Below are 22629 nucleotides of genomic sequence, written 5' to 3'. Positions count from 1 at the left end.
TGCAGAAATGTTCAATGGATGTTTGATTAAAAAAAAAAACAACAAACAACAAACATTTTTCCCATTGCAGAAGATATATTCTTGCTTTCTACAAGAGATGAGAGAAATCCGCTTGTATATGGAGTCTTCACTACAACAAGGTATGCGTTAGGATCATTTGCCTCTGGAAGCAAATGCGGAAGATCTTAGTCAGGCCTCTTAACAAACCCTCCTGTTATTAGGGTGAGCAGTGAGAGACTGCTTGAATAAGGCTTGCAATATTGGGACTGTTATGTCCCTAAATCTTTGTGTGCCTGACTTTTGAGAATGATAGTAAAAAATAATGAAAATTTGGCAATTAAAAGCATGTTAGTTCATTTGAACCTCATCTAGTTACATTTACAAATTTCAGTCATATTCATTGAGCAACCAGTAGTTACTATTTAAGACAAATCACTGTTGTAAAGCATTATTTCTGAAAGTGACAACTTGACATCAGCTTGACAAAACCCACTATTCTCTAAAGTGATATTTTAGTGTTTTTATGGCAGGAGTTGATGGAAGAATAACCCATCTTTATCTCATGGGAATAGATTAATTGATTGATGAATGTCTCTGCTGCAATAGTGAGGTGCTCTATATAGAATTCTCAGAAAGGAAATAAATAATTCTTTCTTTTGTCTCTAGAACCTTTGAATTAAGTGCAAATAATAAGGACTAGCTAAACACTGAACAGTATGAGTATAATGAAAAGTTGCCAAGGCACTCCTTAACCCAGAAGTAGCCACTACAGTGGCTCCATGGAATACATAACCACATCAAATATTTAAAATTGAATGAAATGTTGCACAGTGAATGAAAGGACGTATGAAACAACTAAATGTACATGCCACTCAACAACATGGCATATTGTTCTTCAGAAAACTGAACTGTTTGAGGTTTTTTTGAGAAAAATATATACAAAAAAGGAAAAAGACACAGAAAAAGAAATAAATGTTTATTTATCTTTTTATTGTCTGTCCAGTGCAACTTGTAATTGTCAGACACATCATTGGTAATATCACTAATATACAGACTTCCAGATGTGAACACAATGTAAAGGAATGTCCTTCATGTGCAGAAAATTCCAATCATAATAGCTAATAAATGATAGCTAGAACCTGTCAGCCACTAGAAAAAATGTCAGTCTATCAAGTGGTCCCAAAGGCTAAGTCCAGGTTTCAATCAAGCAAAGATTTAAACTGTAATGACAGTGATATTAAATACCTGTGGTTATCAGACCTGTCCACATTGTCTGTTGTTTAGCACCACTTATATCAACTCTCAGGTGTAGGATTGATCCAAACCCCATCAGACTGTGTGTAATTAATTAATTCACTGGATGAGGCATGCACTGAAGATGTGTTTACAGTATACATTTCAGTCTGGCTTCTGTTTTCAGCTCTGTCTTCAAGGGCTCCGCAGTTTGTGTGTACAGCATGGCAGATATCAGAGCTGTTTTCAATGGCCCTTATGCTCACAAAGAGAGTGCGGATCATCGGTGGGTGCAATATGAAGGTCGTATCCCGTATCCCAGGCCTGGTACAGTAAGTGCCTCCTTAATTACATGCTTCTATTTTTACTCGAAACCAATCACACTTCACACACCACCCCCCAGATTGGTAATTTATATTTTCCACTCAGGATGTTTCAAATTATCCTCTCAACCCTTTCCCTTGTGTTGACAAGTCAGACATCTACCTACCCTTTATACGTTTATATATAAAAATATACATTTTTCCATGTCTCTGAGATAACATTGTGTCCAGACTGTCTGTTTCCTGATTGTCTCTCTCATACTGTGGTCTCCTACTGTACAGCTGTATTTCTATCTGTTGGGATCACCTCTAAGGCATCAACAATTCATAAAAGGCCAAAGGCATTTCTTTATGGAGTATTAAGTTGTGATGAGGTATTTTATCTGAAGTCTTCTATTTATTTTTTCTTTGTGTCTGTTAAAATCCTTTTCCTTGAGATATGGTCATTAATTCTATTATATGTGTTTGTGCATGTTTGTGTTTTGAAGTAAAGTAAGGGAGTTAATTGCTGGAGATTTTATGTGATGAAAGGTAAGTGATAGGAAACAAAGATAAGTTTAATATCTGGAAACACTTCTAAATCCCAGTTTCTTAGACTTCAGATGTAACAGCTGGGCCAAAACAAAAAGGAAAATTTTGAGGCTTATTAAATAGTTCTTTCTCCATTTCTGTCTTGGTATTAAATTTGTGCAAGCATGGACCTACATTACAGCTGAGGAAGAAAATATTTCCAAAAAATGCATCTACTTCAAAAAAGTCATCACAACTTTCAACAACTCTTGGTACATAGAATATAAAAAAGCAATGATTTAAGAGTAAGATAGCCATTACCCAGGATAGCTTTACAATATCTTGGTCAGGTATTCAGTGAACCAGTACGAGGCAGCTGCGTAAATCCAGCCAAGCACTGAGCTACTGAGGTTGGGCTGCAGCTGGTACCTTGCCTAGGAGCCATCTGGATGTTTCTGCACTATTTCTCTGACATCAAGCACTAGTGTAACCTTTGCTTTGAGCCAGATTATGTAGCTTGTTTAGCTCTTCTTTTCACACATTTTCTTGCATCCCTGTGTTTTCTTCATCACCTTCCAATGGACCCAACTGCACAGTCCAAGCCCATGCTGTTTGCTACACTCGGTGGTCCCAGGCTTCAGCAGGTCAGGCCCTGAGCTCTGATCCTCTCTTCTCAACCGCAGGCGAGTCGCAAAGGGCAGCTCTCTCTATAAAGAGTAAGGCAGCTCCAGAGACTGATTTGGCCTGCCTAGAATCTGCGCTGCTGGAGCAAATACGCTCCTAATTTAGACAATTTAGACACTGTAGGCTTGCGCATCCCTCTCATGCAGAATATCGTGTGCCCCCAGAAAAGAGGATTACTTTTTTTTTTTTTCTTAAGTGTGTGCAGCTCCATTACTGGTTAAGAAGTGCAGATTAATTTAGTTTTAAGTACAAAAATGGTGCCAGTGAGAACAATAGCTGGTCCCATGGCATCTAAAGAGATTAAAATAACTCTGTTAAAAACTCAGAGTGCCCCATAAGGATGAACACTCTGCACAGATAGACGGGTCATAAGCTCATTGCATTTTTGAGTGTATTAGCCATCACATGGTTGAGCTGGGATTCACAAGGAAGGAAACATGTCATGCTGAAGCATGTCAATGCTGATCTTTATCATTGATTTGAATATCCGTGCTTGCAAGTATTTTAAAAGTTGGAAAGATTAAAGATAAACAGATATTTTCCGTAAGCCGCCCCTTAACTCTCCAACTGCTTCCTTTAAGCACCTGATAACAGCTGTGAGAAAATGGTCTCATAAAAATCCTTAGGACCTTCATACCCAGTGGATTTCTGTAGGATTTTGACCAAAGACTGAAATGGGAAGTGGATTTTACTGAAGAAAGCTCTCAGAAGAAAAATATCTGTAATATTTGCTATGTAGATAAGGTAAATGTATTGCTGCATAGTTATTTATCTTTTGTCTTAGTGACTTGGGATACTCTCAGACTTCAACATACTTCAGGCTCAGTTTAATATAGGATATTGAAATAAGTAGATCCATGCCATGCTCTCATCTTATATTGGGCTATGCCAAGCCTCTGGATATGAACAGATTTAGGCTGGGATCTGAAAAAAGAGCACAGTGCTCAAAGGCAAGGAAAAGCAGCAGCATGCTACACCCCTGCAGAACACTGCGGTGGGAATGCTGAAATGCTCTTCCTTAAAGATTAATTTCATCATTTCTTGCCAGCAATGGGGTGGTTCAGGAATGGTCAGAACGAAGCCAAAGAGGGATAATCTGTCCCTTTTAAAGTTTTTAGAGCATTTTTTAAATTTAAGCTCTACCTAAGTGTTGCCTACAGTTAGCATAGCCAGCACTGCCCTGATTTTATATTTCTTATATTTTAAGTTACTGGTGAAGTCTAAAAATGGCTATACTAGGAAATGCGTTTCCTTTGATGTTTGGCTTTGAGAGAGGCATTGACTTCCTTTCAGCATTTATACAGAAGCAGGAGACTGCTTACCCTAATTTAACTTTCTGCTCAGCTGCCTTTATCTCCTAAGTAAATAAAGCTGTTCACTATAGAGGCTGTGACCACTTTGATATTGAAATTTTGACAAAACGCTTCCTGTGGCAATTTGTGCCGGAGATAAACTCCCAACATGACCATGATATCATGCCTTCGCAATGCCGCGCCGCGGGAGCCCCCGCCTGCCCGGGCGCGGGTGCTGCGGCGGGGTCTGCCTGCCCTCTGGCGTCCTTGGAAGGCCCTCGAACGGGGTGACCGGGGAATCTCGGGCATGCTCCACACCACCGGTGCTGCAAAACGTACAGCTCTTTTACTCTAACGTCTCCCAGCAGTATTAAAGAGCAAATGGAAACAATGGAAATTGAGCCAAGGCAAGGCTTCACATCTATTCCAATTTTGAAGCTGAAAAAAAAAGAGACAGAAAAAACACCCAGCAGGCAGCCCCGGCACAAAGGGCAATTTGAAAACCAAGGGAGCTTTTGCTCTGTCTTCTTTAGCTGTTTGAAAATTGGATTTGCATGTCTGCAGGTGTCCCCAGATAGCAAATCCAGTTTTCTTCCAGTCTCTTAGGGTTTCACCCAGGAAATTCTCCATTGATAAAGAAATCATCAAGGACTTTCTTTAAACTGTGTTCTGTACTCTGAAACAGAGTTTTCATAATACCCTCTCAGTAACCACAGACTGGATTTGATCAATATTTTCAGTGAATCGGGAGGAAAAAACATTTCTAGCCTATCTGTTCAGCTGTAACCATTGCGGTATCAGGGCAGCTCACAGTGCCCATTTGGAAATTCTGATGGGATACAAAGGATTCATCCTCATTTCATCGATGGGGAGTTAATGTCATTGAGCTCAGATTTTTAGAGGAATGTCAGTGTTTAAAGATGCAGATTTAATATTTAGTCTGACCTACTGCAGAACCTAGGACTCTAACTGCCATCCAAGGCAACACCAAACATGTTTGACAGATCTGGATATTTTACTAACTGATTTGCCAAAGGTTCAAAACAAAGCTCTGGATCAGCAAAGTAAGATTCTTGTAGTCTAAGTCACCTCTTAGCTACAAGAGGAAACAGGCCAGCACATTGGTTTTGTCCATTTGAAGATTTTTATGTCTCAGCTTTTTCCAATACAGAGCTGAATATGGCCCTGAGCTCCTTTGGGCATTTTTAAAACAAGTTCCCTTACAAGCCCTCAGATTCTTCTGTGACCTTTTTCATCTTTTTCTCTCTCTATTGCTTTTTCTCCCTTTCTTCAGTGAAACCTTTTCCTTTATTTCTTCTGCTAAGCCAGTCCATAGGCTGATCGAGATGTGATGTCTATCCTACTGGGACTTGGCTGAACCACAGAGAAATCCTGTCTGCCAAAGAGCCTCCCCCTGTCCTCCCATCTGGTTAGTTTTGCTGTTTTAATAAGAGTGTACATAAAACATTTGGGTTGTACAGGTTTCCCTTGTTATTTTTAGACTTATCTTCCTCTTTCACCTGATTTTGTATGGGATAGACTGCATTCTTTGCTTCTCCAATTCCTCTCTCCTTTGATCTCCCTAGTGTAAATGGGGCTGCTTAATTAAGTGAAATGTTTCATTTTATGGGTTTATTTTCCTGAGAAAGCCTCCTCCACCTCCTCTTACTTACCAACCTGTTTTCCCCAACATGAATCACCTTTCAATTCATAGCAGCCCTTCCAAATGCTATGAACTCAGTCACCTTTCCCACTGGCAGAGGTCGGCAGAGAATTGCAAAATGCCACCTGCAAAGCCAAGTTCACTCACCTAGCTGGTCTCAGCCCAGTTAGCCTCAGATTAATGCTTCCTTATATCAGACTTTTCTAACGACAACACAGGTCTGTAAATAAGGAAGCAACACAAAGTGCTTAACACAAACACTGGAACAGGGTAGAACAAATCTCGCACATCCAGTGGGATGCAAACTTTACCTTAAAAAACAAAAACAGAGACATCAATTTTTTTGTAGGGATTTTTTTTCTTTTTTCTTCTTTTTTATATTTTTTTGTGGTGGGGTGAAATTGTTTCAATTTAAAATTTGCGCTGTTTGTCTCCTGTAGAACCTGACTCGTTCCTCTCTCCCCTGCCTTTCTCCAGGCTTGCTCTGAGTAGCTGCCAGGTTAGCATGAAAGTCTGCCTGCTGAGTGTCCAGTCCTTCTGGAACAATCCATCCCTCCTGTAAAGAAGCACTAAGGCTTTTTGCAGGCATGTCCAAATGCAAAATATATTGTGCAGCTCTCATCAGACGACAGAGAAGAAACCACATTGTATTTAGGCCACTCAGGAACCCAAATTTCATCTTCAGGACGGCTTATGGTTGAATCTCCAAAGGCCCATAAGAGCCTATGCCCTGAGAGTCATCTCTCAGCCATCCTGTAAACCACAGAAGATCATAAACCTATAGGTATCCCATTTTTAAAAGTACTTCTGGACGTCTTGGAAGCTCACAGCGGCCCTCAGTGTTACATCTTAACCCCTCAGGACTCAGGCTTTGCATTTCTTTATAAACTCCTCACATAATGTTCAATGTGTTGGGTGTGTGGGAGGTCCCCTTTTAACAGGGAAGTGATTAGTTAAATAACACTGTAATTCTGGCTGTAATTCCTTAGCATCCTCTCGCTTTCCTAAACTCACTCATTTGCTGACTTCTTCAAATTCTTAATCCTCAGGATGTAGGTGAAGGTAGTCCTTCTGTTTGTCTGCTTTTTTGCTTGATGGATCAGTGATAAGTGAAAATATTTAGAGCTTGGAAGACTTTACATCATAGGAGAATGCCAACTGCAAGACCATATCTCCTTGCTAGTTAAATATTCATTCACTGAGAGCTTGGGAGAGAAGGACCATGTGGTTAATTCTTTCCTTCTGAGAGAGGGTCTGGTGCTTCAGTTCCTACTGCACATAACAAAAAATAGAGAGCATTTCTGAGGAAAACAGGTCTTCTCCCTTCCTGGTTAATATCTAGGCAACTTTCTTACTACTTTTGGCTGAGAGGTAATTATCCCATGTAAAGTGAAACACCTTCAAAAGGAAGCAGCGAGGAGCTCCCAGGATGGCTCCGGTCCACACACCTGGAACAGAGGAACACCTCCCCTAGGACGGACGCCCTAACTAAGACATGTAGTTCCCCAGTATGGGAGAGGTGTAAGACATAATTCACTCCTTAATGTTTTACACTGGCTACTTGAGATGCTCCCAAGAGAGTAACTTGCTGGTGTGGTTGTTAGTTCTCCTTGTGAAATGCAGAAGAATTCTCAGCCTGGACATTTCAAAATCCACCAAGCAGATGCCCACTGCACTCAGTAATATCAAGTCCCTGTTGTGTATCTAGCCTATGGGTGTTTATATCTCATTGTTAAGTGAGTCTAAGGCTCAATGTGACAAGTCACTTTTAAACTAGGATTTTCAACACATTTAAAATAGAAACCCTTTTGAAGCTCACAGGGAACAACATTCTGTTTTAAAATTGTCAGTAGACAGCAGCACTGTTGATCTAAAGATGCATCATTAAATGAAAGGGATTTTTTTTTGTTACATACCTTATAGCTAGGTTCCCAAATAATTGTCACAATTTTAATAGGTGTTAGTTCCAGCAGCTCTTACTGACTTCACTGGGTGGTGTGATGCACTACGCACTTTGGCGAATTGGAGGTTTAGTTAGAAGCCTAACTTCTGGCACCAGCTTTTGAAAAGCTTGGCCAGGGTTCCCACATAATGTTAACGCAGTCACACTGTATGTCTCAGTATTGCGTGAGATCTACACATCCAGCAGTCTGCTAAGCTGCAAATTTAATAAGACAAGTGAAGAAAGGAGAAAAGCTTACATGTGTGCAGTGTTGCTAAGCTAGTGTGTATTTGCTTTTATTTGAGAAAGATTAGCCTTAATTTACCACCTCCTGATTACACAAATAAAAGGTGAGGGAATAAAAAGCATCTTTGTAGATCATCTGGGATCAGGACTTAGTCCAGCGTGATTACTATCAAATCGAGCTCACACAGAAGGCACTGGAAAAACTTCAAGTAACTATGGAATTGATTCTTTAAAAGTTTTGTGCCACAGAGTTTATACAGCATATATAGAGATGCCCTTAGCACTTCCAGCCCTGTTGGGGTTTTTCTTTTTTCTCTTTTTTTTTGTTTATTTTTTTAATTATTATTTACTTTTCATTTCTTAACATGTATATTTGTAGTAAGTTGTCATTCCTGGCAGTGAAGGCCTAGGCAAGCTCAGAACAATAAATTATATGGTGAATAAGTTTCTTGCAAGATTCTTATTCAGCAGTATTAATTTCACTAATTTAATGTGATTAATTTTTATTGGTGTCACCTATTTAGAAGACAGACATCAAATCTGAGCTAGTTGTTTAGACTTCTCTATCAGAGATAGGCACCTCCTCTGTGCAGTTCATGCATAGCCAAGATAAGAATCTAGGTCAGGTGAAATGCATCCCACCCTGCTGCAAAAGCAGATGTTGAGAGAGCAGTGACAGTGTTATAAGAACTTTTATGGACCCAGATTCTTTTGTAGTCCACATGAAATGACCCTGTCAATCATCTCCTGTGATATTTGATATAAATGCAAATCTCTTATTGTCTCCAGTGGGAGATGTTACATATCTGAGACAGCATCTGGTGCTGATGACGTGAAAAAATGTCCTCTGTGAACTCGGCAGAGAACACTGATATCATTATCATGACACATGCAACAGGATGTGAACTCATATTTTCAGAGGTGAAAGGCTGCTTCACTCACCCGCTTGGCCATGCAGCCTTTACCATCACACATCCTACTAATTGCTACGAAAGGAAGCACAAGCCTACAGGAATTGTTCAGCAATGATGGGTGGACACAGCTTTAAACAGCTGCCTGAGGACTTTGCCAAAGGGTGGCCAACATGAATTTTTCATTCCCCTGTTCCATCCATCATGCCATAGTGAGTGATGCTTCTGGAAATAGCTCCCTTGGCCAAACATAACAGGGTCACACCTGCCCAGCTGCTCTTGGTGGTCATGCTGTCTTAGGATGGGATCCAAAGCCCACTGAAATAATTGGAAAAGGCCCCGTTGACTCTAGCAGATCTTTGGATCAGACCCTTAGTCCTTGTTTCTACTAAATTAGCTGCACAAGCTGGCAAAGATTTCCCTATATCATGCACAGTAGGATTTGAGCCTTCAGGACTCCTGTAACAACTTTATAGTCCTATATTGGTAGACGTTTTATCCCAGTGGTTTTTAGTAAGTGATGTCATTGCTCTCATCTTCCTCTGTTGATGCATTTTTGGCAAAAATCCAGGACATCTTTAAGACCCATGGGGCTACTCCCACTTTTCACATAGAAATACCGTTCTGGGATTGAGCTGTGAACAGGTGAGCAATCAGCAAATTTCCAGAAGATGCAGACAGTGACTGAGAGTAGCGAGTTAGAACATGAACCACAGAAAACGCACATATAAGGGAAAATCAACCTCTAGTACACAGTGAGGGGGAAGAGAGTTGTTGCATGGTTTGGGAAGTGGAAAATGATTTTTGTTCTCATACTATATAGAATAAACTGGTGCAAAATTTTGATCCAAAGGTGATTGAAGTGCATGTGTTTTTTCTATGGACTCCAACAAACTTTGGTTCAAACCCTGCAAAGATAAACATGCTTTTGAAATCAGTAGGGTTTTTGAGGTCCGATTCTGGTATAAGTGGCAAAGACACAGACTTTGGTTGTTCTATAGGTAATGAGAAATGTTCATTCCTGAAGTACTGCTCATGCAGCAAGTGTGCATGTGTTGTGGTTTCTGTGTAGGTATTGTGCTGTCTGAGTAATTTATCCTGTGTTCACTTTACTTTTTTACCCCAAAGTCTAAAATCTAAATTGTTGCGGGGTTGTGGGGTTTTTTTTGTCACAGCCTTTCTGCAGTCTCTTTTGCTGTATAACACAAAAGTGTGTATTTCTTTGTGAAATTATTTAACTGAATTTGTTATTTTCAAAAACCAGGCTGACTACAGCCCAACAAAAGGGTGTAACCTTGCAATCACTTGAAGTCATTAAAGCACAGCAGAAAACAGAATGAAAGAGATCACACCCAGCAAGCCAGAGGGTGAAGTTCCTATAGAAATGCTAGTATAAAACCCCTACGGATAACTCCTTGCAATATATGTTTTCAATGGAACGATTTTTTTTTAACAGGACTTTCCTCTTCTTCTTTCTTACTTGTACTAAACTGTATTTTCAAGGAATGTCCTTTGAGCAGTTATCACAGGAAAACAACACAAACCCATTTTTTTTCTTCTTGTCAGTTCTTTCACAGCTGTACATTAAATTGTATAATCGAACAAAATGACTGACTATGTGATGCAATATATCTTAATTCAAATTGGCACAGGTTTCCTGTCCGTAGAGGAATTTTTAAAATCTCTTAGGTGATTCGGGGCCTAAGACCTATTTTCAGCAAACAGTTTCAGAGCCTTTATATGTTCACTTAGAACTTTATATGATGAGAATAATTCTGCATTGTATTCGCTGTGTTTACTGCATGAAGAATTCATCCTTAGGCATTTGCACACAACACCTGTATGTACTGGGCAGAGGTAAAGCAAGCACTACCACAAGGCGTGCTGTGTGCATGCCTCAGCCCAGGAAGAGAACAGACAGTAGAAACCTAAGAGAGAAAAGGGTCCAGGCTGGTCCTGAGCCTGCGGGGATGGATTCGCTGCTAGTAGCGATGTTGTGTAGCTGTGAGAAGGGAGCTTGCCAGCAATGGAGGAGGGACATGCTCAGCCCTTGGCACTGTGTGTGTTGTTCCTAATGCAAATGTTTTGGATAATGCCAAACCCTACATAGTGGAACAAATCCTAACCACAAGCCCTTTAACTGGCACCATAGACTGAACACATGTCAAACTGGAGATTTGGAAATGTGAGCTAAAGACTTCTCTCTCAAAAATAGCCATGAAGGAGAACTGTAGAGCAACTTCACTGCAAAAAACTTTGTCCTGGCACACTACAAAGGCATTATTTAATCACGTTTCTTTCTTCACAGGCTGTGTTATGGCTCCACCTGGCAGGAAACACAGGGATTACATAGTTAAAAACTGTTAAACACGAAGCACTCAATAGTTTATACGCAAAAGGATGTCACTGACTGGAAGAGTGTTTCCAGTTCATCTTATTATTACCCAGGTTTTGTAGACCCCATTAACACATCTAGATACCTCCAGATTCAAAAAAGAATCTTTCTCAGATTCAGATTAGAGACTAAATGTAAAATGAGGGATGGAAAAGAGACACAAACAGCCATGGGAAGGAAATCAGATAGGTGAGCATGAGAGCTGATGGATCACCAGCATGACTGGGCCTTGCAGATATGTTCCCAGGCTCATCCCAAAAGGCATGTAAAGGAAAAATTTGAAGGAGGCTGAAAAGGTAGGTTTGTGGGTGATCGTCAAGCAAGATGTGTGAGAACCAACTTACTTTGTGTAAGCCAAAGAAGCAGCTGAATTGATTAGTTTGTCGCTATGAGTCCAACAGAGGTGGGAGCCAACCCCAGCAATAAATAAGTGACACTAAGGAAGTGACTGAGGGAGTGATCACTGTAGCAGTTGTCTGGACCAGAAGAGGATGAGACTGTGCTGGTCAAAGCCAGAGAAAAGGATGCTGCAGCAGCCGAGTCATGGGCCTGGGCAAGAGTTGCAGCTATGTGGATGAGTAAGGAAGTAACTTCTGAGAAATAATGAGCTACAGGGATCATCTGGCATCTGGAGAATCTGCCTTTTTTTAAAAAAAAAAAAAAAAAAACAAGGCATAGGAGGTGCAGGTCACTGAAAGGTTATGGTCTCCAGCTGCAGGCCATATACAGAGAAAAGATAAACGTGGGTATTTCAGCCTGGACAAAGTAACTCAGTTAAAGCATTTACTGCAGGCCTTCTGCCACAGTAACTCTGAGGAAATCTTTCAAGAGGGATCAAGCCGTTAGGCTAACATCTGGGCATGCTGGTGAGGCTCTTGCTCAGTTCTGGCTCACCGCACCAAGAAGGCAGATCCTCTGCCGCGGTACGAGAAGCAGAAATACAAGAAAAGCAGAAAACCTTTGATGTGTGAGATCCTGTACTTTAAATACTTGCGCTTAGCCCATGGTAGCCACTTGAGGGCACCCTAGACTTGCGGTTGAAAGTCTGTTACAGCGGTACCTGCACTAGGTTGTTCTGCCTGTAGCAAATTTACAGGCATGTTGGTACCTGTGCCTTGAAATGAGAGCTAGACACTCCTTCACTCCAGGCTTTATTTCCTTGTGTTTGTAAAATATCCTACGTGATAAGGGGCTGGTGAATGGCGCAGGGAATGAGGAGGTGAAATTTGTTGCACATGTACTGAACCCATCATGACAATTTCTCCACGTTTAAAGCAATGCTTTCAAAAACAAAAACCTAAGTAATGGTACTGAAGTGCTACTTTGGGATGAAAAAAAATCACTGAGCAACCTGATTTCTTACTGGCTTCACAAGCGCTGTCATAGAAAACTTGATTTCTACTTGAATATGGATCGAATTTGTGACTTAGGCATAACACCGAATTTCCAAAGTGGCCTACGCTCATGAAATCTATTATAGTATTATATATAAGTAGTTTCTAGATATTTAAAGAAAAAATAGATATTTTCCTATATTATTAGATTGCTTATGGCTAAATTTTGCTGGTCCTAGTATATGATTAAAAAAACTTCAAAGTGCATCACAGTACTGAATGTACGGCTTGAATGCTAATAATAATAACGTATTTTCATTATTGGTGATAGTGGTATGAAAATTAAGGTATGTCTCACTCCAGAAACACTGCTAGATGAAGAAGCATAAAGGGTCTTGGTTGTGGTCTTAAAGACTATTTGGTGCTAAAACTAAAAATAATTGTGTAACTTTTAGTAGTTGGTGTTTACAGATATGGTAACGCAATAAATATGAATTAGTTCCCATTTTATCTAACATCAGACAGGCAACTTCTCTTTTCTAATGCTATCTTCTTTTCCTGAGTAACCTAGAGAAGCTAAAGAAATTCATCTCCCTTCTAAGTTTTAATTTAGGTCATCAAAATCTCTGACTGAGAATGAAGAAAAGCCTATAAGAATTTTTTTTCAAAGCTTGCATATATCAAGAGGTAGTTGTAGGTGTGGGCATATAACTAACAGGAGTGGAAGGTTTATAATTCTGAGTAGTAGTACAAATGAGTGAGATGAAACAAATTAACAAGTCTTGGGTTGTTTTAAAAGATAAAGGAGAATAGGTGGGAACAGGATAAAGGAAAATGAAGGGGAAGAGCTTTTGAAGAGAGGTAAAAATGAGAAGAGGAGACAGTAGAGAAATGAGGGAGAAAACAACTCTTTGAAGACCCTGAGGAGCACACACTGCCAGCATGCCCCATGCTTTCAAATCAGCACTGAGCTTTTTCAGTTGTAAATCAAACAACCAGCCACTGGCAAATGTGCTTTACAAACCGGTAGAGCTGATCTGGATTGGGCAGCTTTCCTACTACACAAAGAAACCTGCAGATTATTTGTGCTTCTTTCCTAATATTCCTCTCATCTTCCTGTTCTCTCTCTTTCATTCAGTGTCCAAGCAAAACCTATGATCCTCTCATAAAGTCTACCAGAGACTTTCCCGATGAAGTCATTAGCTTTATTAAACGCCATCCGCTGATGTACAAATCCGTTTACCCAGTGACGGGAGGACCAGTATTCACTCGAATCAATGTGGACTATCGTCTGACTCAGATCGTGGTGGATCACGTCATGGCAGAGGATGGGCAATATGATGTTATTTTCCTAGGAACAGGTATGAGAGAGGACTTCCACTGTCATTCTGCACAAACCACATCCTGTAAGAACACTTTTACTCAAGCAGGTCCTGAATAAAGTTGTTGATTAACATTTTTTTCCTATGCATGCAGCTTTGTGAAGCATTAGATACTCCTGGTTCTGTACTGGTTGTTCATGCAATTGCTAAGATTAGATTAATTGGTTGGCTCAAGAGATTGCTACTATTGGGATTCTAATGCCTCCTGGTTCATAGGTGATAAACCAGTTAAGGGTCAGAACACCACGACTTTCCTACTCTCCAAGTACTATTCAGTACCTATCTCTACATTACAATGTAGCCTGGCTCCAATTCCTGCTGGCAGCACACCAATAACCAATTAAAAGAAAAAAATTAACCTTAATAACTTCAAGGAGTACTTCCTGTTATTGGTAGTGACATGGCGCTTCAGCTTTAAATCTCATGTGACACTAAACAGCTAAGAAAGATTTAAAAGATTTAAAATTAAGCCTAAGGCAACAATTCCACTTAAATACTTTTAAAGATATAACTTAGCAACATGAATAGCTCCAAACAAGAGGACCAGGATTGAACAGAGAGGTTAAACTACACTGTCAAGGAGGAAACCTGCTTTACTCTTTTTCTATGAATAATTATGTATCGATTTAGATTTTTATGATAGTTATATGCCTTAAGGAAGAACTCTAGTTTCACTGTAGTAATTAGAATCACTGGATGAGTCACCCAACAGCATGGTATGCTAAGAAATATTAACATACCTATTCATAACATTTCTGAAATAATAATCTGCCATCTTACTCCACTGGAATTTCTTGCTCTTAATCCATAATTTGTTATTCTCTCACTAGTAGTAGGTCTTATAAAGCATTTGTCGCTGGTAGATCCAAACGCTTTTATAAGGACATCATTGCTGTTATTCCCATCTCACAGCAGGGGAAAGTAAGGTACATGGAGGTGAAAAGTGGACGAGCTACTGCCATGAGCTGCAGGGAGAGTAAGATTCTGTTTGAATCCTACCCCAGTGCTGTTGGGTTGCATGGCACTTCATCTGGCCTATAGGCCAATTTGGTGTCAGGTAGTGTCGTGTGATAGGTATGGATATTCTGAAGTGAGTTGGGGAAAGGAGTGAATTGTCACAGAGCATCGCCATTTATAAAGTGTGGGTTGTCTCAGCCTTCAAGAACTTCTCAGCTGTGTTATCACACACACGAGTCCAGAGATAGCCTCTCTCTTGGATCATTTATGTCTTTCAGCTCAATCCCTTTCACAGCTATTGTCTTCTAAAAAAAGAGGGGGTGTGAGAAGCCCATTATGAACCCCACAAGTCAAGTCCAGTAGTGTCAGAGGGAAAAGCACAGTTCCATAACAAAGAGCATTAAAGTGCTGTTTGGTCCCCTGGTGCCTGAGAAGTCTGGGAATAACCTTTAGCCATAATGACAGAAAATCCTCGTTGCTTTCAGAATGCAATCTTTTATATAGTCAAAAGAGAAGGCAAAGGGAACACATTCCCAAGCTGTGAGATGCCTAGGATTTGGGAGTACTCGCTGAAACTTACTTTTCTTATAATAGTGAGAAAAAGTAATTTAAAACTTAGCTGCCTGAAAAGATGGGTTCACTAGTTAAAATGTACAAAATATTCATTTAGTGACTGTAGAGGTTGCCTTGAGATGTTTGCTATCCAATTCCATAAAACTCATCATAGGAATACAATTATATTGAGAGACCAGCAACTAGAATACTCAGCACCAAAGCTAATTCTTTCAGGGTAAATTGTCAGGTTTAGAGGTGTCAAGGCCAGCGTGTACCATGCAGTCACTAGGTGGCACTCCATAATATGCAGATATTTATTTATCTGCAGTGCCTTTATTAAAACTGAGTTTTCTTTTTCAGAAGCACATGGTTTTGTTCTATTTTAGCCTCTAAACTTGTCCCATGGAAAAAAATAAACTTGAAGATAAAATTTCAAATATTATATAGAGAGACCAAACACAGATATACCAAATAACCCAGGAGATTTTGAGCAACAGAAGATCAGAAGCTTATTTTATGTTTGAATGTATGAAACCAACTTGTACATATGCAGTCTGTGGCAATTATGTCAAACAAACAAACAAAAAGACTCTCTAATACATAAGGCAAACAAATATTTTTGGCTTTGATTGGTAATATGATCTTCTGTAATTTGGCAAAATGAGAACAAAAATATCATTCTTTCCATTATAATGTATTATTTTCATCATTTCAATATTATAGCACTTAGGAGTAAGCTGTGCTGTGTCATTTTCAGGCTGCACATCCCAGCACCCAGCCTACTTCCCCTGAGCTGTTTTTAAGGGTTCTTTCTAAGGCCATTCAAGATTCACCAATGTGTAATGGTCTCAGATGAAGTGAACAGCTATTTTTTTCACAAGGCAGGAATTCAGGTTAAAATTGATGAATAGGTTTAACTTTAAAAAAATATCTGGATAACTGCAAAGATGTCATTTCTGTAATGATTAAATTAAGATTTTAATGATGAATGGACATTGTGTTCAAAAATTTCCCTAAAATGAAAAGGTAAATGAAAAACAGTGCATTGCTTAACTCCCCACGTTAAAGTGGAACCTACTTCTGATTAAGGTGCTATAGTAGATGAAAACTAATCCTATAAAAAAAGAGGGAAAAATTTCTGCCAATTTAGTCCCCTAAGCTGGATCGCTTTGCGGTCAGATGGGCCCCAATTCTGGCTCAAGAAAATGTGCAGAAACATCTAGCTGGCAGCATGGACGTGCTTGTCTGTGTTTGTGTGTGTAGCAGGAGAGTCTGACCATCCCTGCCAGGAGCAGCCTACAATTGTGTTGGCTCAGCCATACAGTAAAACCATAAATGTATTGTATAGAGCTATGTAGACAGAAATAGATGCAGGTAGGGATAGGTGCTTCTTCAGGGTATGAAATGGAGTTCCACATACGTACTGAAACATAACTGTGGGTTTTACATGATGAACATTTGTTTCAGACATAGGCACAGTCCTGAAAGTTGTGAGTATCACAAAAGAGAAGTGGACTAAGGAGGAGGTGGTCTTGGAAGAGCTGCAGATATTCAAGGTAAGCATTAACAGCCATAACATCAATTAAATATTATTCAGGGGACTTTAAGGCTCAAACTGGCTTTGTCTGTCTGGTTGTTTGTTTAGCAGAACTGGTTCAAGTTTCCAGAGGGACACTACGTAAATTTTTAAATGCCTTGATATTCTTTGGGTAAGTTAATTGAAAAGAGTCTGGAACCAAACAGATCATGATTTTTCAAACTCATAGAAAGTCTCATTTGTCCTGCATTGTTCTAGTTTGAAATCTTTCTCTGAGCCCAAATATTTTTATTAGTAATATTTTATTTTTAATGACAATTTTTCTGTTGTCTGAGTTTTGGGACTATTCTTAGTACAATTATAATTTTTTTAAAGTAAACAACCAACAAAATAACAAAAAAAATTTCCACAGATGCAGAGAAATTCTTTAAAATAACAACTTTAGGAATTGAAAACATAAAGAAAATAAAACATAGCTAGTTTTGATTATCAATGTGTTTTAATTTACTGGTGAAGGCTGACTCAATATTTTTGACCATTTTGATATGATTATTCTGGCTGAGTGATAAAGAAGAAAAGTAACTGGAGCCCTACTAACACCAATGACTTCTTCATAAATACAGCTTGTAAAAAGCCCAAACCTCCTTTCTGTTGTACAGGCACGATTTCTGACTAACCTCATTGCTGGTGAGGGAGCTGATGTCAACATACCGTTACAGTAGGAAAGTGAAGAACTGTGTCTTCCCTACTGATTTTCTTTTTCATTTAGTAGTTCCTTCTTCATTTTTTGCATTCTCATTTTGCTTTTTTCTCACTCTCTATAGCTCTTCTTCAGTTTTCACCTTGCTTTTTCATCAAATTTGACCTGCATCCATGACATTTTGATTATTTTCTCACACATCTTCTCTCCTATGTGCTGTACGAGGTCTTAGCCAGAATATCTGCCCATACTAAATAAATGAATTTGGGACGTAGAGACAGTGTTTTCCAAGTGTGAGGATAGGATCTTTAATAATTCTTTCAAGGAGTATATTTCTCCATAAGCCTTTTGATATGTCATGTATGATGAAACTTTGACTTAAAGGATCTCCATGTTTTCTTCCCACTGTATGGACACCAATTATAAATATCACTCTGAAAATTTCAAGATTACTCAGTGACCTTCCAAGTAATCAGCAGTTTCAGTATGTACACCAATTTGCTGCATTCTTAAAACATAACGTCAAGAGCAAATGTACCATATCATATTTAAAACAAAAAAAAGGTTTTTTTTTTTTCCTGCTCAGCAGACATTCCTTCATGTTTTTATTGGTAACATTTATAACTGTTACATCTATGTTTTTGAATCCAGAAAAATGAAAGGGGGTGGGGGGGAAGGGCTGAAAAAACATCCCTTATTTCCTCAAACTGCATTAACATTAAACGATAGGCTTAGATTAATCATCTTCTATTAGGCCATAGATAATACTCTGAGCTTTGTCCTGTCCTTACATTAGTCATTGGCAAAAATTTCAGTCTCTGATAGCAGTGAAATACATCCTGGTGCAGAGGATCTGCCTATGTATCCCTTAAATGCCATCTAAGCCTTTCAAATAGTGCCTAATAAGAACTTAAGTTGATGTGAAGTCTCATTGCCAGTCTCCAGGACGGGATAGATTACAAACTCTAAGAATTAAACTCAGTTGCCTCATAAGCAGCAGGGAAAATTTATGGAAGGTATTTCTGGAAGCAAGAATTTAGTGATTTCTGGGTTTTTTGTTTTTAATATTTGTTTAAACCAAGCAAATGGATCTGTAATTTTACCCTTTTTTTTTTGCATGCTAAGTACTGTGCTCTTTTTCATTAAGAATAGGGAATGTGTAAACTAATACACTTTACTAACTTGTTTTTCAGCACCCTTCATTTATCTCGACCATGGAGATTTCTCAGAAGCAGGTAATCAGAAGCTTGTTTAATTACTGTAGAGTATATGGTACAGTGAACGCTTAGTTTGTTATTTTCAGGTGGTGTCTGTTACTTACTAGCCAAGATTTCCATGGATGATTCTTAAAATGTGTCTGGAAAGAAGGAGATTATGTTTGAACTTGTTTGCCTGCATAATTCACGTTTGCTTACAAACAGTAATTTGTGTACCCAAGCTGGTAATTATTAATGGAAACAAATCTTTGGTCATATGGTAGCGGGATTTGTGAATAAAGGCAATGCACATTCATTTTCCGGACACTAGAAATACTTGTCTCTTTACAATCCAGTAATAAATTATTATTACTCTTATTGTTGGGGTTTTTATTAGTAGTCAAGAGAGATCAGGGCCTCATTGTGCTAATATTTTTGTGCACACAGACTGAAAACCAGCCCCCCTCCTCTAAAATTGCAGTCTAAATCTGGGTGGTCCAAACCTGGCAGTCACAGGGACCAGTTCCTGTTGGGAATCTCCCGATGGGAAACAGTTTTATGGCAGCTCCGAGCTCTGTGGTGGCAACGCGCACGTTCGGGAGGCAGCGTGACACGAGAGCCATCTCTCCCTACCCCGCAGAAGTGGACAGAGCAGCTCTGGCACAGCACGCCTCCCTCACACGGGAGGAGGTATTTTGGCCCTTCAGGCATGCACAGCACAGCTGGGTCCCATCTCCCCTCAAAAAAGGTGGCAGGCCAGCTGGAAGTGTTGCATGAGCCAGCCCTGGCTCAACAGCAGGCACTTGGACCACCCTTGTCTCTACAGGCAATCTACTCACACGTTGTGGAGAGGGAGATAATAGTATCCCCATCCTACCTAAAGATCAGAAGCAGAAGATAAAGTTTTATTCACACAAGGTCATCCCTAGTTCCCAGATTCTTAATGTCACAGCTATCCAGCCACTTGGTTTTAAATGTGTTATTCAACCATTCTTTCCATGGTTTGCTTCTGATGTTTTTATTACAGCACAAATCTAAAGGTGTAAGGGTGTTGAGTGTTGGTGTCTTTCCAAGACTGCAGTCCCCTTTCCTCTCTGCCGTGTTGTCAGGGGTGGATGGGGACTGGCCAGTTCACACTGAGCCCTGAGAAACATTTTATGGTAAAGGAGGAATTCTCCCTCATTTTGTGAAATCTGGGACAAGGTTGAAAGTCTGCAAGTGTGGCACTGGAAAAGTGAACTTTATTTAAATGGTCTACTTGGAGAACGCTCTTAATTCATTCGCTTTGCCTGATTTGCAGCAACAATTGTACATTGGTTCCAGGGATGGATTGGTTCAGCTTTCTCTGCACAGATGTCACACGTATGGGAAGGCTTGTGCAGACTGCTGCCTTGCCAGAGATCCATACTGTGCCTGGGATGGAAACTCGTGTTCCAGATACGTCCCCACTTCTAAAAGGTAAGAAAAAAAAATAAAACATGCTGTAAAAGATCTTGCTGCTTGCAAAAATTTTAGAGATTCCCAGGCAGAACGTGCTACCTTTTTACTTAGCATGTCATTTGCCTTAAAATTTCTTCATCCTCTGGCCATGTTTCACATTTCTGCTCGAAGAGTTGTGAAGACAACATAACTTTGTTTAAGTGTGTGTGACAGTAACTCGGCTACTGCAGCTAGCATCATAAATCCATCACTTGCCTGTTTTATGCCAAATGCTTTAAGCCATGAGACACTCAGATGGAGGTCCAGGTTGTGGCTGACTCTGCCCAAGATGCAAGAGCCTCTTAAGCTTCTGCCTTTTGCAAAGGGCACTACCGTCGTTATAAAGCGGAGTTTAACATAGTACCCCAGAGTAGCCAACAATAAAATACATTTAACTCCCCGATCTAAATGAACAAGCTTCTCCTGTCTGACCTAACTAACCCAGATAACTTGGCTCAAAGGGCGTCGCTCTTAACTGTATTTGTGGTCTAGCCATGAGAGGGAGACAGAGATTTAAGGACTGTGATTTGACTGCATCAGGAGCAGTTTTTCCACAGTGAAAGAGGCTTCATCTGAATTTTCTGTACTCACCAGCTAGGACAGCAGCATGAATATGTGTGGAGGGAGAACACACAGTGGGCTCTAGCAGTGCAGTACCTAAGTTGCTGGATATGTCTCTCAGATTTTTTGCCTGGTTTATCCAGAACTCTGAGCTCGCTCGTTGAGCAAGAGTCCTTCACAGGGTCTTCATTCCCCTTTGGATGAAGCCTTCCTGACAGTAATTCTTGCAGTGAGGGTCGGAGGTTGCAGTCTGATCTCAGGCTCTGGAATGAGACTTTCTACCTCAGGGGCTGCAGGGCTGGGACCTGAGCAATTAGACAAACCGTTGAAGTTAATGACTCATAGGTTATCGTGTCATGGTGTCAAGGAACTTTATGTGTTTTCCCTCAAAGCCAAAGCAAACTAAATTCAGAGAAGCATAAATGAAAGGAGAAAAGCAAGTGTTCAGGCTCACTGCAGAGTTAGTGACACATGAGGCTTGCTGAAGCCTGAGGTGGGCTGGGACATGGAGATTGATGGTCCATGCTTTTTAACAGATGTGTGGTTTTGTGGGAAGGCCAAAACCCTGTGGCTCCAAAACAAGGGATGGCCTTGGGAATCCTCCAGTAAATCAGTTACTTGAATATTTTTCTTCTGTGTAGAAGCTTGTGCTTCCAGCATGTCTACAGCATTTACCACAGTGGACAGCTCAGCCTTGGGAAACGCTCTCCCGTCGAGGCGTTGCTCTGCACACTGGACTTCCCAATCCTGTCATCTCCGGTGTGGCTGTGAGAGAGGAACCAGTTCCTTCCTGGGTCTCCAATTCTTCTACTAAAAAATTTAAATACAAACTTATGTTTGTAGCTTTTAGGAGATAAATGCAATCATCCACAGAGGAAGAGTTTGCCTTTTTTTAAAAAAATGTTATTACACTGAAATGATATTAAAAAGCATTCAGTTTAGGTAACACACAGAGAGATTAGCAGGCAAGTTAGCTGTGGAAGGGAGCAGCTCATCTCAGACCATTGTCTTAAGCTTTTTTGCTGTCCATAAAGATGAAAGATAATCAGATTTGTCAATTTTTTGTTACCAAATTAAAACATTAAAGGTTGGCTTATGAGTCAGTATTACCTTGGGCTGATCCTGAGTTCAGTTTTGAATATTATCTGTTGAACCTTAGATCTTTTCTGTGACGCGTAACATCAAGGTGTTTCTAAGACAGTCCACCCCACCAGGAGACCTGTGCTTGTGCTTCTAAAGCAGGTTTAGATGCTCTTTCTGTCACTATATTGTGTGTTCTTTATTCTAGGCAGATATTTTTCTCTCCTTTTTTCTCTTTCCCCTCCCAGCGGTTTTCCCAAATCACAGGCCCTTCTCTTGATGTCAATTGTACAAATCTCTCTAGGCCACATGCTGCTTTGAGGGTGAGGCTGGTTTTAGTTAAGACCATAATTGTCAGCAGTAGGGTGGGAGCAATGCAAGTCCACATCTGCTGAGCTTCTCTGTATTTTGTTGTTGAATTCCAGCAATTATGCCTGAAGTGTTACAAGTTTGCATGCTCTTCCCATAGGCGAGCCAGAAGGCAAGATGTCAAATACGGTGACCCTGTTGCACAGTGCTGGGATGTGGAAGACAGTGAGTATTTTGCACCTTCCTTGCTCTTTAGTCACTTTGACAGAGACTTTGCTGTAAGAGTCTTCATCTGTCTGTGAAAACCTGCTGAGCCCGAAAGAATAACACCGTTAAAGCA

General features: G+C 40.0%; 1 protein-coding gene across 2 annotated transcripts in view; it reads left to right on the top strand.

Moving 5' to 3' along the window:
- Positions 1–22629, top strand: part of SEMA3D (semaphorin 3D) — a 143758-nt gene that overhangs the window by 107580 nt on the left and 13549 nt on the right. For both annotated transcript variants that reach the window (XM_075081520.1, XM_075081521.1), the window contains 7 exons: positions 71–140; positions 1421–1565; positions 13672–13894; positions 16895–16983; positions 18858–18899; positions 20161–20318; positions 22450–22514. In XM_075081520.1, coding sequence (XP_074937621.1) covers positions 71–140; positions 1421–1565; positions 13672–13894; positions 16895–16983; positions 18858–18899; positions 20161–20318; positions 22450–22514 — 792 coding nt within the window. The remainder of the gene's footprint in view (positions 1–70; positions 141–1420; positions 1566–13671; positions 13895–16894; positions 16984–18857; positions 18900–20160; positions 20319–22449; positions 22515–22629) is intronic.

The sequence above is a fragment of the Phalacrocorax aristotelis genome, chromosome 1 (assembly GCF_949628215.1).
Source record: "Phalacrocorax aristotelis chromosome 1, bGulAri2.1, whole genome shotgun sequence".
In the NCBI taxonomy this organism is placed as follows: Eukaryota; Metazoa; Chordata; class Aves; order Suliformes; family Phalacrocoracidae; genus Phalacrocorax; species Phalacrocorax aristotelis.
This window is presented reverse-complemented; position numbering and strand designations above follow the sequence as displayed.